The 16,839-nt window shown below is 45.1% G+C and overlaps 1 protein-coding gene across 1 annotated transcript in view; it reads right to left on the reverse strand.

Annotated features, from left to right (window-relative positions):
- ano10a (anoctamin 10a) overlaps nucleotides 1–16,839 on the reverse strand; it is a 91,243-nt gene that overhangs the window by 6,382 nt on the left and 68,022 nt on the right. The window contains exon 12 of the mRNA XM_078216914.1: nucleotides 7,657–7,773. Coding sequence (XP_078073040.1) covers nucleotides 7,657–7,773 — 117 coding nt within the window. The remainder of the gene's footprint in view (nucleotides 1–7,656; nucleotides 7,774–16,839) is intronic.

Consider the following 16,839-nt stretch of genomic DNA (forward strand, 5'->3'; position numbering starts at 1 on the left):
GGTCCACAAAATGGCACAGAAGTGCTTACCGAACAGGGCTAGTTTATGATTGAGTAACTGCCAAGGGTGCTTTGATCAGGAAAGGGGGGTAGGGGGTGCAGGAGGGTGGTCAGGTCAGAGTAAGTTAATGAGTGGTGACATCGTGGAGCAGAGTGCAGCCACCATGTGTAGCACAGATGGACTGACTGTCCTGTCTCAGGGAGCAGTGCGTGTGGTGGAGCTCAGGGTGTGGCTGGAATGTTACCAGGTATAGCTGCTGATGAGCACCAGGTGAATTCAGTTTTGTCCAAAAGGGGGGAGGTATTTTTTCAAATATTAAATACTAAACCAAAAGAGAAGGGCACCAAAGTAAGTGTGTGGGCCCAGACTGGAAGTGCAGAATGATTCACAAATGCCATTGTCTAACATCACGTCAAGGATTGACCTGATTGAGGTGTTCAAGATTATGAGGGGCATGGACAGGGTGGATAGGGAGCAGCTGTTCCCCTTAGTTGAAGAGTCAGTTACAAGGGGACACGAGTTAAAAGTGAGGGGTGGGAGGTTTAGGGGGGATTTGAGGAAAAACTTTTTTTTTTAAACTCAGAGGGTGGTGATGGTCTGGAATGCGCTGCCTGGGAGGGTGGTGGAGGCGGGATGCCTCACATCCTTTAAAAAGTACCTGGATGAGTACTTGGCACGTCATAACATTCAAGGCTATGGGTCAAGAGCTGGCAAGTGGGATTAGGTGGGCAGGTCAGGGCCTTTCGTGTGTCGGTGTAGACTCGATGGGCCGAAGGGGCTCTCCTACACTGATTGACAGATTCTGCAGTGAAAAGCAGACACGTCCACCTCACTCCATCTGCACATAAATACCTGTGTTCTTAAAAAGCATCGTTAACATACACTCTGCATCCAGCAATGTCATATTACTAATATTGTGTGACATTATCTTTCAGCTGGGTGGAGGAGTCTATTTGTAAAGGGGTCCTTCAAAAAGTTAGAGAACCACTGTTTTAAGAGAGTTTCAATACAGGAATTCCAATTTCTAAGCAGCCTTGAGTTATAAATTAATGTTGACTGTAGGTACACTTTTTTTTCTTTATTCTTTCATGGAATTTGGGCATCACTGGCTGGCCAGCATTGATTGTCCATTCCTAATTGCCCCGAAACTGAGTGTTTTGCTAGGCCATTTCAGAGGGCAGTTGAGAGTCAACCACATTGCTGTGTGTCTGGAGTCACATGTAGGCCAGACCAGGTAAGGACGGCAGATTTCCTTCCCTAAAGGACATTAGTGAACCAGGTGGGTTTTTCCAATAATCACTGATGGTCACCATTACCGAGACTAGCTTTAAATTCCAGGTGTTATTAATTGAATTTAAATTCCATCAGCTGGCGTGGGTGGGATTTGAAGCCATGTCCCCCGGAGCATTAGCCTGGGCCTCTGGATTATGGGTGCAGTGACCTTACCACTCTCCCCAATATTGATGATTGGCTCTTTATACAATTATACTGGGCGCAATCTGCATAGCATCACATGAAAGTGATTGGGTCAGTGGTTTGAGAATGTGGGTTACTGCAAGCCTGAACTCGTCTGACAATCACAATGATGAACGCAATTTTCCTACCATGCCGTGGCTGGTGTGAATTGTGACAATCCAGAAACATTGCGTGCGGGTTTAGACGCCAAACGGTTTGCAATTGCCCCAGTTCCTTTCTTCTGGCACAAACCGGATCTCGCCCAGAAATGGCACAAGGCCGATTAGCAGATTGAAGAAGCATTTAGCCCGTTTGAGACTGGATTCTCCCAACTCCCGGGATCCTCTGACCTTGAAGCCTGCAGGAACCCAGCGAGAATCACCACTGGTCTCCACCAGCGGCACACGGGTTGGGGGTGAGGTCGTATATCAGGACTTATGAAGGGTGACACCCATTGGGAGGGCCACAAAGCCAGCAATCGGTGTCCGAGAGGGGTTGGTGAAACATGCCACCAATGTGGGGGGGGGGGGTGGTATTCCAGCGCAGAGACACCAGGGCACCCTTTCAAAATGGCACCCTCGCTTTGCAGCCGGTTTCACCGGTGTGTTTAGGGACTGCCCCTCCCAGAACCGGCAGGAAACTCACCACTCTCCCAATAAATGACCAAGTGTGGGACGATTGTAATCGGATTTGCGTCGGACAGACTGCCATGAATCTCACTGGTTTTCTCGCCCGCAATGACACAGTCATTTCTTGGGAAAGTTCTGCCCGATGTTTAAGAAAATATCTGCTTTGAATGCGTGACCTATCTGGACATTTGCTTTTATTCCCAAGTCTGACAATCTTCCCTTTGTTAGGACGGTCATGGCAGCGAACACCAGGCTGATTCCTGGCTTGTTTTCATGGAAGTACGTGTCTCCTTGTAGTCTGGGAACATCACTTTCTCGGGTTACTGCTGCCAATAATAAATAGCCAGTTTGAAAATACTGAGAAGCTTGATACAGCCTCATTTATCTGGCCTATCAATGGTCTAGCCAAGAGTCCAGCCCCTTGCACTTTTACAAGTGGTTACTATCGCGATGGTAATTTATCCTTTTCAGCCCCATCACCAACACAACGCTGATGGTTTGGAATGTGCTGTCGCACCTCCAAATACAGGGCAAAACACTACAGATGCAGAAAGCCTGAAACAGAAAGCACAGGAAACACTCAGCAGGTCTGGCAACATCTGTGGAGGGAGAAACAGAGTTAACGTTTCAGATCAAAGGCCTTCGGACAGAATTGAATCGAAACATTGTCATTGATCTGAGACATTTAAACCTCTCTTTCCACACTGCTCTCTGACCTGCCATGTATTTCCAGCATTTTGTAGATATAATTCAAAGGAGGACTTTGGTGAACACAGAGTTTGCAAAGCAAAATGCGACGCTAAATTGCAAAGTGACCAGCAATGAAGGGATTTGATAGGGGTGGATGTAGAGAAACTATTTCCTTTGATAGGGGCAGTCCAGAACGGGGGCGACGGGGGCGGTGGGGGAGGGGGGGGCACAACCTTAAAACTGGAGAGAGTTTGTTCAGGGGTGGCATCAGGAAGCAGATCTTCACACAGAGGGGAGTGGAAATCTCGAACTCTCTCCCCCCCAAACGCTACTGAGGCTGAAGGGTCAATTGAAACTTTCAGGAGTGAAACCGATATATTTCTGTGGATAAAGTCATCAAGGACTGTGGAACAAATGGGGCTGAGCTGCAGGTCAGTGATGATCTGACTGAGGGCTCAAGGAACGGAATGGGCCCTTAAGTTCCTAACCAAGTGTTGGTCCATTGCTAAATGGAGGGCATTTTGCTGCTAGACTTTTAAAAAAAAAAGCCTGAATGTGAGACAAAATATAACTCTTCAAATTCCCTGCCCTCCAAAAGGCGGCACAGCAGCACAGTGGTCAGCACTGCTGCCTCACAGCGCCAGGGACCCGGGTTCAATTCCCGGCTTGGGTCACTGTCTGTGTGGAGTTTGCACATTCTCCTCGTGTCTGCATGGGTTTCCTCCGGGTGCTCCGGTTTCCTCCCACAGTCCAAAGATGTGCAGATTAGATGAATTGGTCCTGATAAATTCTCCCTCAGTGTTACCCGAACAGGCGCCAGAGTGTGGTGACTAGGGGATTTTCACAGTAGCTTCATTGCAGTGTGAATGTAAGCCAACTTGTGACAATAATAAATAAAGTTTAAACTTTAACTTTATCTTAGTGAATGTTTTTGATTACACTGAGGGCAAATGATAAAAGGTTAATATTTCCAAAAGGGTGTCTAGCCATCGAATTGTACTATTGATTTTCATGTGTTCCGATCGAGATAAACAATGGATAGGGAATAATCTGGGGTTGGAAGGAGCATTTTACGAAGGAAAGATCAACTTTCACCCAAAATAACAGACAGCTGCAACATTAAAAGGATATGGCGAATCTTTTCCTCCCCTACTTTCAGCAGGATTGTGTGTGTGTGTAACTGAATTAGCTGAGTCGCTGCTCGAGATACTAAACATCACTTCAAGCACAACTGATGCTGTGTAACTCTGACCCTGCACTGAGCGCACTCAATGGAATGACCTACTTCTGTCAGCTTTGAAAAAAAATGACCGAACGTAAAACACAGCAGATAGATTCTGCGGAAATATCAGCCTAGCCCCTCACTGGTGAAAGACAGTTTCCAGTTCAAGAATTCTTTTGTGTAAAACTAACAGATATTCAGACAATTGAATTTCAGATGCAGAGAGAGAGATCTCAGTTATACTGCAGGAGGTAAGGTTGCTGATTGGTTGGCAAGTCTATTCTGATTGGTTGAGGCATTGCCATGGAGAAAGCAGCAGGAAACTATAAGCTCCCCAAATTGAGTCAGGCTTGCTAACCGGTCTATTAGCTTTTATAATATAAATTGTGATCAGTGGAAATTGGGCATTCTTGTATTTGTCATGATGAATGCAAGACAAAAAGCTTCCACAACATCTCTCTCCTTTCAGCAAATATTCAGGTTCTGCTCTGACAGAATGTTCTTCTCTCAGTGTTGAAGGCTCTATTTTCCAATCCCTCTGACGGGAGAGGCTGGGCATTGGAAAAGAGAAAGTTGAAAGATGACCCAAGGGAGATCCTTAAGGGAGTAGAAGCAGAGGCTTGGTATGGCTCCTGCTCTGCCCAAGACCGCAAGGATCTGTAACAGGTCATGAATGTAGCCCAATCCATCACGCAAACCAGCCTCCCATCCAGTGACTCTGTCTACACTTCCCGCTGCCTCGGCAAAGCAGCCAGCGTAATTAAGGACCCCACGCACCCCGGACATTCTCTCTTCCACCTTCTTCCATCAGGAAAAAGATACAAAAGTCTGAGGTCACGTACCAACCGACTCAAGAACAGCTTCTTCCCTGCTGCTGTCAGACTTCTGAATGGACCTACCTCGCATTAAGTTGATCTTTCTCTACCCCCTAGCTATGACTGTAACACTACATTCTGCACCCTCTCAGTTCCTTCTCTATGAACGGTATGCTTTGTCCGTATAGCACACAAGAAACAATACTTTTCACTGTATGTTAATTCGTGTGACGATAATAAATCAAATCAAAGAAAGTGTTCCTGTCGAGAAGGATTCCAGGGCTAAGGGTCACAAATATACAGTAGTTATTAACAAATCCGACAGGGAATTTAGAAGCGGATTTTGACCCAGAGAGTAGAGATAATGTGGAATTAAGTTAAGTTTATTTATTAGTCACAAGGCTTACATTGACACTGCAATGAAGTTACTGTGAAATTCCCCTAGTTGTCACACTCCGGCGCCTGTTCGGGTCAATGCACTTAACCAGCACGTCTTTCAGACTGTGGGAGGAAACCGGAGCACCCGGAGGAAACCCACGCAGACATAGGGAGAATGTACAAACTCCAGACAGACAGTGACCCAAGCCAAGAATTGAATCCTGGTCCCTGGCGCTGTGAAGCAGCAGTGCTAACCACTGTGCCACTCCCTACTCTCTCCCCTAATTCACTACTAAAGCAAACAGCATCAATGTATTTCACTTTAAATACATTGAAGTGAAGCAACAGTAATACTGTTGGGGAAAGAGATAGAACGTTATGCTGATAGGGTGAGATGGAGGAGGAGCTTGACTGGAGGATTTCCCCAGCAATCATTAGTTAGGCTGAATGGCCCATTTCCTAGAAACCCTACAGTACAGAAAGAGGCCATTCGGCGCACCGACCACAATCCCACCCAGGCCCTACCCCCACATCCCTACATATTTTACCCACTAAACCCTCTAACCTACACATCTCAGGACACTAAGGGCAATTTTTAGCATGGCCAATCAACCTAACTCTCACATCTTTGGACTGTGGGAGGAAACCGGAGCACCCGGAGGAAACCCACGCAGACACGAGGAGAATGTGCAAACTCCACACAGACAGTGACCCAAGCCGGGAATCGAACCCAGGTCCCTGGAGCTGTGAAGCAGCAGTGCTAACCACTGTGCTATCGTGCTGCCCATTTCTGTGCTGTAAATTCTATGCAACATTTCGGATGCTGTTAGCCAATATATTTCTCTTTGTAAGATGTTACGAAATGAATGTTTTGGATGTTACAGAACTGAAATTTGCTCTTAGCTTCGGAGTTCTTTCAAATTCTGTCTCTGAGCACGAATGATGTGGAAATGTTGCAGTGTCGATGGTAGTGATGATGAGAGCACTAAGTCATGGTGTCGGTGGCAGGGGTTTTTGTGAAATTTAAGCTGCTTGCGTCAATGTTTTCTGAGTACTGGGTTATCCACGTCCTCAATTTTCATCCATTTAATAGAGATCACGACCAATGCCACCAGGATCTGTGCGCGCAGTGATCTGTATCAGTGCTTCCAAACGGCACGTTACATTGGCTGACATCTTTTAGATCAGGTGTTAACCCGAGGCCTCTGGCAGGCAGATGCTAAAGATCCCACAGCCACCTACCCACCGTGCCCAAGAACAGGAGTTCTACTCAGTGCACTGATCCCTCAGACAGCATCAGTGAAATAGATTCTCTGCTTACTGTTTGTGGGAGCTTGCTGCATGCAAATTGTCTGCCGCTTTTCTTCCATTAGAGCGCTGCTTTAAGGCACTTTGGGCCATAAGGAGGTGGTGGGTGTTATAAGAGGCATGTCCTTGTTTCTTAATCATTAAAACAAATGAGCAACTCTTTATGTGATAAATCCACTGTATATATGAATAGTTTGTTAAACCAAGGGGAAGTAAAATAATGAAAGCACTAAGAATCCCTACAATGGTCCATCCAGTCTGCACCAACTCTGACTTATCTTCTCCAGGCCCTCTCCACGCAACCCCACAAATTTCCCCATGGCTAATCCATCTAACCCATACATCTTTGCACGAACTGAAACGTTCCTCAGTATTATTTGGAAATTATTCTAGTAAAGGTTTCGACTGCCCTGTCATTGCAAGAACAGAGAAATGCTGCAAATACTCAACAGGTCAGGCAGCACCTGTGAAGAGAAACCGGGATAACCGGCTGGATTTTACGGTGCCAGAGTCTGTGGATTTTCGGCTAGCCTGCCATATCCGCCACGGCTGGGCCAGAAAAATCCCGCCCAGCATCTCAGGTTGACGACCTTTGGTCAGACCAAAGTTAACATTGGTCCAAAACATGAACTCCCTCTCTCTCCCCCCACAGACGATGCCAGATCTGTTTGCGTCTTTCCAGCAAATATTTTGTTCTTATTTCATGGAGGGATATGGTCCAAGTGCAGGTCAGTGGGACTAGGCATAAAATGGTTCGGCACAGACAAGAAGGGCCAAAAGGCCTGTTTCTGAGCTGTAATTTTCTATGGTTCTATGGTTCAGATCTCCAGCATCTGTAGTATTTTGCTCGAACAAAGAACAATACAGCACAGGAACAGGCCCTTCGGCCCTCCAAGCCTGCGCCGCTCATGCTTGCCTGACAGTCAGTCAGTTAAATCACAACACACAAAGTCAACAGTTGGCGCTTTACGTGGAAAAGCCATCTGGTTGGCTGGTGGATGTATAGTAGAAAGAAAATGCAAAAAAGTGATTCCTCAAAGTGCCTCTCACCATCCTTTACAAAAATCACCAGGATGAACCATCACATCGCAAACTTAAACAAGCCCTCAGTACTTATCACATTGCAAACATCAAACTTAAACAAGGCCCCAGTTTTTACCTTGTGTTTTAGAGCCTCCAGTGACTCGAACTCCAACTTGGCTATTTTATTCCGAATTTCCATTGGTACATCAGAGATGGCAAAGGCCAGGATAAATTTCAGACCCAATAGGATATGCTGTAAAACATGTAACAGAATATCAAATTATCCAACATCACAACATCTCCCATAGCGTCTATCTTGGAGGAAATGTTTTATGCGGTCATTATAATATTTGGGAGATACAAAGGTTGTAGGGGGGGGAGGGGGGGGGGGGGGACGATGACACTTAAATCCAAAGGATCCAATACTCTCAACATGTAGAGTTTACTCATTGTAGTCTGCCAATATGACCTGATAAATACCTTCGAAATTGCAAAAGGGATGGGTACAGTAGGCAGAGAGAAGATGTGTCCACTTGTGGCAGAGTTCAAAACAGAGGTAAGTGCAAAATAGTCACCAGAAAATCCAAACAAGAATCCAGGAGAAGCTTCATCACCCAGAGTGTTTAAAGTTTATTTCTTTGTGTCACAAGTAGGTTTACATTAACATCGCAATGCAGTTACTGTGAAAATCCCCTCATCGTCACACTCCGGCGCTTGTTTGGGTACACTGAGGGAGGATTTAGCGTGGCCAATGCACCTAACCAGCACGTCTTCTGACTGAGAGGAAACCGGAGCACCCGAAGGAAACTCACGCAGACACGGGGAGAACGTGCAGAATTTGCACAGACAGTGAATTGAACCCAGGTCCTCGGCACTGAGAGGCTGCAGTGCTAACCACTGTGCCACCGTGGTTAGAACAGACTGGTTGAGACAAGTAGCAGAGGCAGATTTAAGTGGATGTTAGATAAATCCTTGAGAGAGAAAAGAATAGAAGGATATGCTGATGGGGTGAGGTGAAGAGAGGGTGGGAGGAGATGCGTGTGGAACATAAACACCAGCGTGGAGCAGTTCAGCCAAGTGGCCTGTAACCATGCTCTAAATCAGTGGTTCACAACCTTTTCAGTAACACGGCACACTCCAATGAGATCAACAAGTCTACGGCACACCCACTTTTCCATTGCTCATAAACGCTCCACAATGTAGTAGCGAACCAACAGCAGCCAATCATATACAATGGTCAGAGCCACCCATGTCCGGTTTCCATGGAGATAGAATGTTGGCACCTGCTACATTTTTGGTGGGTTCTGCGCGAATACTTGCCATTTCAGGCAATTTGGAAAAAAGGGCTTGGAAATAAATAAATTTATTTCAACATTTTTTTAAATGCCCATCTTAAATTATGTTGAGACCAAGGTGAGGAAGAGAAGGGCAATAAATGCTGGCCAGCCAGCGACACCCATATCCCACAAATGAATGTAAAAAAAAATCTGCTTTAAATCACACACACAAACCGCTGAACAAATAATCCTCTGTTCAAGCTGCCGGCCAGGGATTCTGTTTCCAGAAACCAGCCAAAAGGCATGTGTGTGTGTGTGTGTCAGTGTGTGTCAGTGTGTGTGTGTGTCAGTGTATGTGTGTGTCAGTGTCTGAACATGGTGTGCGTGAGTCTGTGCGTGGTTTGTGTGTGCACGCGTCTGAGTGCGTGTGTCTCTATCTGCATCGGTGTTTGTGTGTGTATATCTGTGTCATGTGTGTGTGTGTCTGCGTTGGGGAGGGGTGTGTGTGTGTCTGCGTTGGGGAGGGGTGTGTGTGTGTGTGTGTCTGCGTTGGGGAGGGGTGTGTGTGTGTCTGCGTTGGGGAGGGGTGTGTGTGTGTGCGTGTCTGCGTTGGGGAGTGGGGTGTGTGTGTGTGTCAGTTTGTGTCGGTGTGAGTGTGTGTTGTAAAGCACAAAACAGACCAATCACAGAGAGGATACTTTTTCCAATATTTTTTCTTATTGGCACATGTTCAAAAACATTGTAGGAAAACCGATTGGATAAATGCAGTTGGTAACTGCTCGGATTTGGGACAAAAATCTCACAGTACACTTGGAGAGTTCGCAAGGCGCACCGGTGTGCCGCGGAACTCTGGGTGAAAACCACTGCTTGAAATTCAGTGCTAATGGAACCAAGTGTAAGAAATTTCCCCCTCTCTTCACTTCACTTTCACATTTCCTGTACCAAATGTCCCCAAATCTCCACTCACTGAAGCTCAAACTGAAATTGAATCTTTATCTCCTCGTTAGAGCAGATAAAGTGCCATCAGTTTACGTTCCAGATCTTTCCTCCAAACTGAAACAGGGCCTTCAATCCTCAGGCCATCAGGGTACAAGGGTACAGTGTATTCACAATCCTCTCCCCAATGGAATCTGACCCAGACAGGTCAGCCAATTACACCTGAACTGGGATTCAAAAAGAGCTCCGTGTTGAGGAATGGCCCAATCAAGATGCTGAAGGGATTTCACAGGGTGAGGCAGAGAAATTATTCTATCTCGTGGGATGAATTTAGAAAAAAACAGAATGGTCTTAAATTTGCAGCTAGGATGTTCATGGGTGTAAACTCAGGAAGAGTGATTTGCCAAGCAAGTGTTAGTGGAAATCTGAAACTCTCTCCCAAAAGAGCTATGATTACTGGGAGTTAGCAACTTGTCAAGAGCAAGATTAATAGATGTTTTTTGGGTGAGGGCATCAGAGAGCCATAACAAAGTTAAGGCCCTTAAGGAGGCCATTCAGCCCACCATGGCTGTGCTGGAGGAAGGATCATGAAGTAAGGACAGGTAAATAGAGTTGAGGCATAGATCCAGGAACTACCTGACTGAGGAAGCACAGCAAGGTCAAAAGGCTGCCGGGCCTCTGGCCCATTCCAGTGATCACCTTGCCATTTCCTCAGAGCAGTTGAATCTTTTATTTGACAAATATTTATCCACTTCCCTTTTACAAACTATTACGGATTCTATTTTCACTGCACCTTCCATGGAGTGGCCTACCAACCCTCTTCTGAAAGATAAATTATCTTATCGATTTTAAATTGATCCTTTCAAGTACCTGATCAATGGGAGTGGATTCCCTCCCATTGTTAGCACAGCTGTTAAGATTTCCTCGATCTTTTGTTCCAGTGGAAGGACCTGCAGTTTGTCTGTGTATCTAACAGGATCTCATCATGAGGAGCTTCCTCAGATCCGAAAGATATTCCTGTGCTGATTCCTGCGTTTTTCCAATGGGCGAACTTTTCCCACCCCTACACTGACAGGTATCATCGCAGGAAGGACGGAAAAATCTGGAGAGCCATTAAAGGTCAACAGCTTTCCAGATGTTCCCATTCCACCCGCAACAGGGTGGGAAAGTCCTGCCCAAGGTCTTCAGCGACATAAGATCATAAGACACAGAAGCAGAATTAGGCCACTCGGCCCATCGAGTCTGTTCCGCTATTCAATCATCCCCATTCTCCTGCCTTTTCCCCATAACCCCGATCCCCATTTTAATCAAGAACCTATCTATCTCTGTCTTAAAGACACTCAATGACCTGGCCTCCATAGCCTTCTGAGGCAAAGAGTTCCACAGATTCACCACCCTCTGGCTGAAGAAATTCCTCCTCATCTCTGTTTTAAAGGATCGTCCCTTTAGTCTGAGGTTGTGCCCTCTGGTTCTAGTTTTTCCTACTAGTGGAAACATCCTCTCCACGTCCACTATATCCAGGCCTCACAGTATTTTGTAAGTCTCAATAAGATTCCCCCCTCATCCTTCTAAACTCCAATGAGTACAGACCCAGAGTCCTCAACCGTTCCTCATATGGTTTGAAGGACTCTGGGTCTGTACATGAAGACATGAAGGTTTTCAAAAGTAAGTCACGATAGCTCCAGTTCTCCGACTGTGAGCATCGCCTAAGAACACCATCTACAAACAGTGCTAACTATAACCTTCCTATCTTATTTACTTTCCATATGAATGAAAATCTGAATTTTTTAAAAAGGTCAACCTGTCATTATGCACAAAGTTATCATCCGTGTTTCCAGATTCCTCTGACACATCAACAATTTGTGCTTATATAATGTTTTACATCACAAGACATTCCGAGGCACGTTCCAGGAGCACGTGAATACACGTTTGAGACATTTTAGGAGATATTAGGGCAGGTGACTAAAGCTTGGTCAGAGGGTTGGGTTTTATAGGAGCATCTTTAAGGAGGAAAGTGAGGTGGAGAAGTTTAGGGAAGAAATTCCAGAACTTAGGATCTAGGCAAGTAAAAGCACCGTCACCAATGTTGGAACAATTAAAAATCAGGGATGTTCAAAAGGTCGGAATAAAATGAGCGGACGTATCTATCTCAGAGGATTGTGAAGCTGGAGGAGATTACAGAGGGAGGGAGGGCAAGGCCAAGGGGGGGGGGATTTGAAAACGAGGGTGGCACGGTGGCACAGTGGTTAGCACTACTGCCTCGCAACACCAGGGACCCAGGTTCAATTCAGGCCTCAGGTCACTGCCTGTGTGGAGTTTGCACATTCTCCCCGTGTCTGAGTGGGTTTCCTCCAGTGCTCTGGTTTTCTCCCCCAGTCCAAAGATATGCGGGATAAGTGGATTGGCCAAGTTAAATTGCCCCCAAAAGTCAGAGGGACTAGCTAGGGTAAATGCATGGGGTTATGGGGATAGGGCCTGGGTGGGATTGTGGGTCGGTGCAGACTTGATGGGCCAAATGGCCTTCTTCTGCACTACAGTGATTCTATAAGAATTTTTAAATCGCGATGTTTCTTAACTGGGACAGTAAGAAGTCTCACAACACCAGGTTAAAGTCCAACAGGTTTATTTGGTAGCAAATACCATAAGCTTTCGGAGCAGAGCTCCTTCGTCAGATGGAGTGGAAATCTGTTCTATTTTCACTGCTCCTTCCATGGAGTGGCCTACCAACCCTCTTCTGAAAGATAAATTATCTTATCGATTTTAAATTGATCCTTTCAAGTACCTGATCAATGGGAGTGGATTCCCTCCCATTGTTAACACAGCTGTTAAGATTTCCTCGATCTTTTGTTCCAGTGGAAGGACCTGCAGTTTGTCTGTGTATCTAACAGGATCTCATCATGAGGAGCTTCCTCAGATCCGAAAGATATTCCTGTGCTGATTCCTGCGTTTTCCAATGGGCGAACTTTTCCCACCCCTACACTGACAGGTATCATCGCAGGAAGGACGGGAAAATCTGGAGAACAGATATCCACTCCATCTGACGAAGGAGCTCTGCTCCGAAAGCTTATGGTATTTGCTACCAAATAAACCTGTTGGACTTTAACCTGGTGTTGTGAGACTTCTTACTGTGCTTACCCCAGTCCAACGCCGGCATCTCCACATCTTAACTGGGAGGCCAGTGCGGGCCAGCAAGCAGAGTGGGCGCTGGGTTGGTCTGACCAGGGAGACGGGCAGTAGGGTTTCAGATGTCTCCTGTCTGTGGAGGGTGCACTAGTCAACAGTGTTTTGGAATAGTCAAAAAAAAATGCAGAGATGTTATTTATTTCCACAATGTCTAACTATATTTGCCCATACATGGATTAGCTAATTGGCAACCTCGTCGCTGCTGGTAGGGCTGTTGTAATTTAATTTTTATTGCAATCACATTTACGTGGATATTAAAGATGAAGATGTTAGATGAGACATTCTGACCAGTCGAGTGAAGGGCATTCTGGTTTCTAATGGGGAATCACAGATTGTCCTGGTCAGGTGCAGTCTGCAAGTATGTGACATGTAATCCTCATGTTCACTGCAACTTTACCCACACTTACAGCAACTCCCCCACACAATAAGTGTAAAAGCCTACAGGGACAAGTCCAATGCTGTGAGACGCCCTGTAACAGCAAAACATGGTCGATTAATGATTTTTTACAACGCAGACCCACTCTGCCCTCTGCTGGACCATCATCTGCTGGAATTAACATGCTACTGAGTAGACAATACCAGGAATGATTTAAAATAGGGCAGGGAAATTGATAGCATCTGACTAAGTTGTGTTTTTTTTTTAATCATTAGATTCTCATGGAGGTTCTAGTCTGTTTAATGGTATGAGCAATTCAGCTCACTATAGGTTTACATCTATTTAAAACGAAAGAAGGTGCATTGCTATAGCACCCATGATTGCAGAATGCCCTAATGTGAAGTGTAGTTACTGTTGTAACGGGGCAGCCAATTTGCACTTAAGCTCACACAAACAGTAAAGAGATTTTTGACCACACATAGATGGCTGGTTGAGGGTTAAAGATTGGTCAGGACACTAGGGAGGGCATTATTTTGTTGAATAGTGGCCTGGAATCTTTTACATCCAGCTGTTTAATGCCTTACCGAAGTGGTGAACGTTTTTGTTCAGTCCAGGAAGGGGGATAAAGTTAGTTGTGAAGGGACAGGAGGCCATTCAGCCCCTCAAGCCCAATTCACCAATCAATTAGATCACAGCGGACCTGCACTTCAACTCCATTAGCTCGCCTTTGATGCGCATCCCTCGATATCAGCTAACCTGATAAAAATCTATCAATCACATTCTAAAAATTTAAGTTGACTCTCAATATCCACAGTCTTTTGGGGGAGAGAGAGAGACAGAGAGCGCGAGAGCTCCACAATTCCAGTACTATTTGTGTGAAGAGAATTTCAGTCCCAGTTCTAACGCAATGATTTTGGATTTCCCCACCAGAGGAACTAGCTTTTTCATCTAACCCAGTGAACCATGTTATTTTAGATTACTCAATTAGATCACTTTTAGAGGGATAATCACCCATGTTACCAAGTTAATCCAAAGATCCGCAGGTTAGGTGGATTGGCCATGCTAAATTGCCCCTTAGTGTCAGGGGGATTAGCTAGGGTAAATGCATGGGGTTACAGGGATAGGGGTGGGATTTTGGTCGGTGCAGGCTCAATGGATCGAATGGCCTCCTTCTGCACTGTAGGATTCTGTGATCGATGGCTTATGTAACCTATCCTCATACCTTAACTCTCAAGTCCTGGTAGGGCGGCGCAGTGGTTAGCACGGCTGCCTCACAGCATCAGGGACCCCGGTTCGATTCCTGACTTGGGTCACCGTCTGTGCGGAGTTTGCACTTTCTCCTCGTGTCTGCGTGGGTTTCCTCCAGGTGCTCCGGTTTCCTCCCACAGTCTGAAAGACGTGCTGGTTAGGTGGATTGGCCATGCTAAATTCACCCTCAGTGTACCCGAACAGGCGCCAGAGTGTGGCGACTAGGGGATTGTCACAGTGGCTAATGTAAGCCTGCTTGTGACTAATAAATAAACTTTCACTTTAAACTTAATCCTGGTGAATTTTCACTGTTGTCTAAAGTAGTTTTAACAGTGTTTACAGCAGAGAATCAGACCAAGGCTATGCCAACGTCGATGCTCAACGTGAGTCACCTCCCATACTTCATTTCACCCCATCAGCATATCCGTCCATTCCTTCTCCCTTTTCATCTCATCTCCTTATCTCATCATCTCATTTCCCTTCCATTACATCTGTGAGTCGTCTCAACTATACCTTGTGGCTCCACGCTCTCAGGACTCAAGTAAAAAATCTTTCTCCTGAATTTCCCACTGGATTTATTGGTGACTAATATATTTGTAATGCATAGTTATTATATGTTATGTATTTAGCATTCGTTATGGCCTCTAGTATTAAACTCCTCTTAAAATGTGCAGGTTAGGTTGATTGGCTGTGCCAAATTGCCCCTTAATGTCAGGGGATTAGTAGGGTAAATATATGGGGTTATAGGGATAGGGCCAGGGTGGGATTGTGGTCGGTGCAGACTCGATGGGCCAAAGGACCTCCTTCTGCACTGTCGGGATTCTATGATTCTATATCAATATCCTTCCTATAGTAGTTTCCAGGACTGAACACAGTACTTTAGCCCTGACTATGGCCGAGATGCCGGCGTTGGACTGGGGTAAACACAATAAGAGTTTTAACAACACCAGGTTAACAACACCAGGTTAACAACACCAGGTTAACAACACCAGGTTAACAACACCAGGTGTTGTTAAAACTCTTACTGTCTATACAACTGACGCAGAATTTCCTCCTCATTGTTTTCTGACACTCTTGAAAAAAAGATGAACATGGTCCATTAGCCTTCTGGATTACTGCTGATGCCCTATGCATTGGCTTTTTGTGATTTGTGCACCCAAGTCCCTTTGCTCTTCCACGCCCTTTTCACCATCAAGAAAATATTCCCATTTGTCCTCCTTGGATCCACACATACGAGAATCTGCACATCCATCTCCACCTGCCAGTTTTATCCACTCACTTAATCTGTCTATGCCCTTTTGCAACTTGTTGTTCCAGCTATAAAAATTAAGTGTGCCTTGATAATTTCGTGTCAACTGCTGGGCTATTTCAGGGGGAGTTTTAACAACACCAGGTTAAAGTCCAACAGGTTTATTTGGTAGCAATACCATAAGCTTTCGGAGCGCTGCTTCTTCGTCAGATGGACCTAGTCTCCACATCTATTTCAGGGGGCCATTAAGAGTCAACCACATTTCTGTGGGACTGAAGTCATAGGTTTCCTTCCCGAAAGGACTTTAGGAACTAGATGGGTTTTTAATGAGAATCCACTACTTTCATGATCTCCATTATTGATTCTAGCTTTTAATTTTAATTACAGATTTATTTTCTTAGCTGAATTTAAACTCCCCAGCTGTCAGGGTGGGATTTGAACTCATATCTCTGAGTCATTCCTCCAGGCCTCTGGAAATAAGCATTATTATCTATTGTTCCTACACCATTGTTTTCTACACCAAGTCACCATGTATCTAAAAAGCGTGGGGCAAAAATGTTTTTTTGTGACAATAACAAAGGAGTGTATGTTTAATTTTCAACTAATGCTCCCCAAGTCAAAATAACTAATCAAAATTAAAATAAATCATAGCTAGATTGTTTAATTTGCTCGACAGAAACCTACATAAAACCCACCACTCAGCATCTGAAACATAAACATTTTCTTCATCAATTTTGCAAATGAAATGGATCAGATATAGGCAGTATATTCTGACTATACATGAATGAAATGTTATGATACTTGCTGACAAGTTGTTGCATATCAAATAAAGCTAGTCGTTCAATAGAGGCTAAATAATTACACAATCATACAACAAGAGTCAACATGTTGAGTGAGGGGGTAGGGGGTGGATTCCTCGGTTAATGTGTAATGGATATTCAATCCCTTGAAACTTCAAAAGACGTAAATAATGCAAATTATTTTAACATCCATCCACTGACTCCTGTCTACACTTCCCGTTGCCTTGGGAAAGCAGCCAGCATTATCAAG

Source organism: Mustelus asterias, chromosome 7 (genome assembly GCF_964213995.1).
Source record: "Mustelus asterias chromosome 7, sMusAst1.hap1.1, whole genome shotgun sequence".
NCBI lineage: Eukaryota > Metazoa > Chordata > Chondrichthyes > Carcharhiniformes > Triakidae > Mustelus > Mustelus asterias.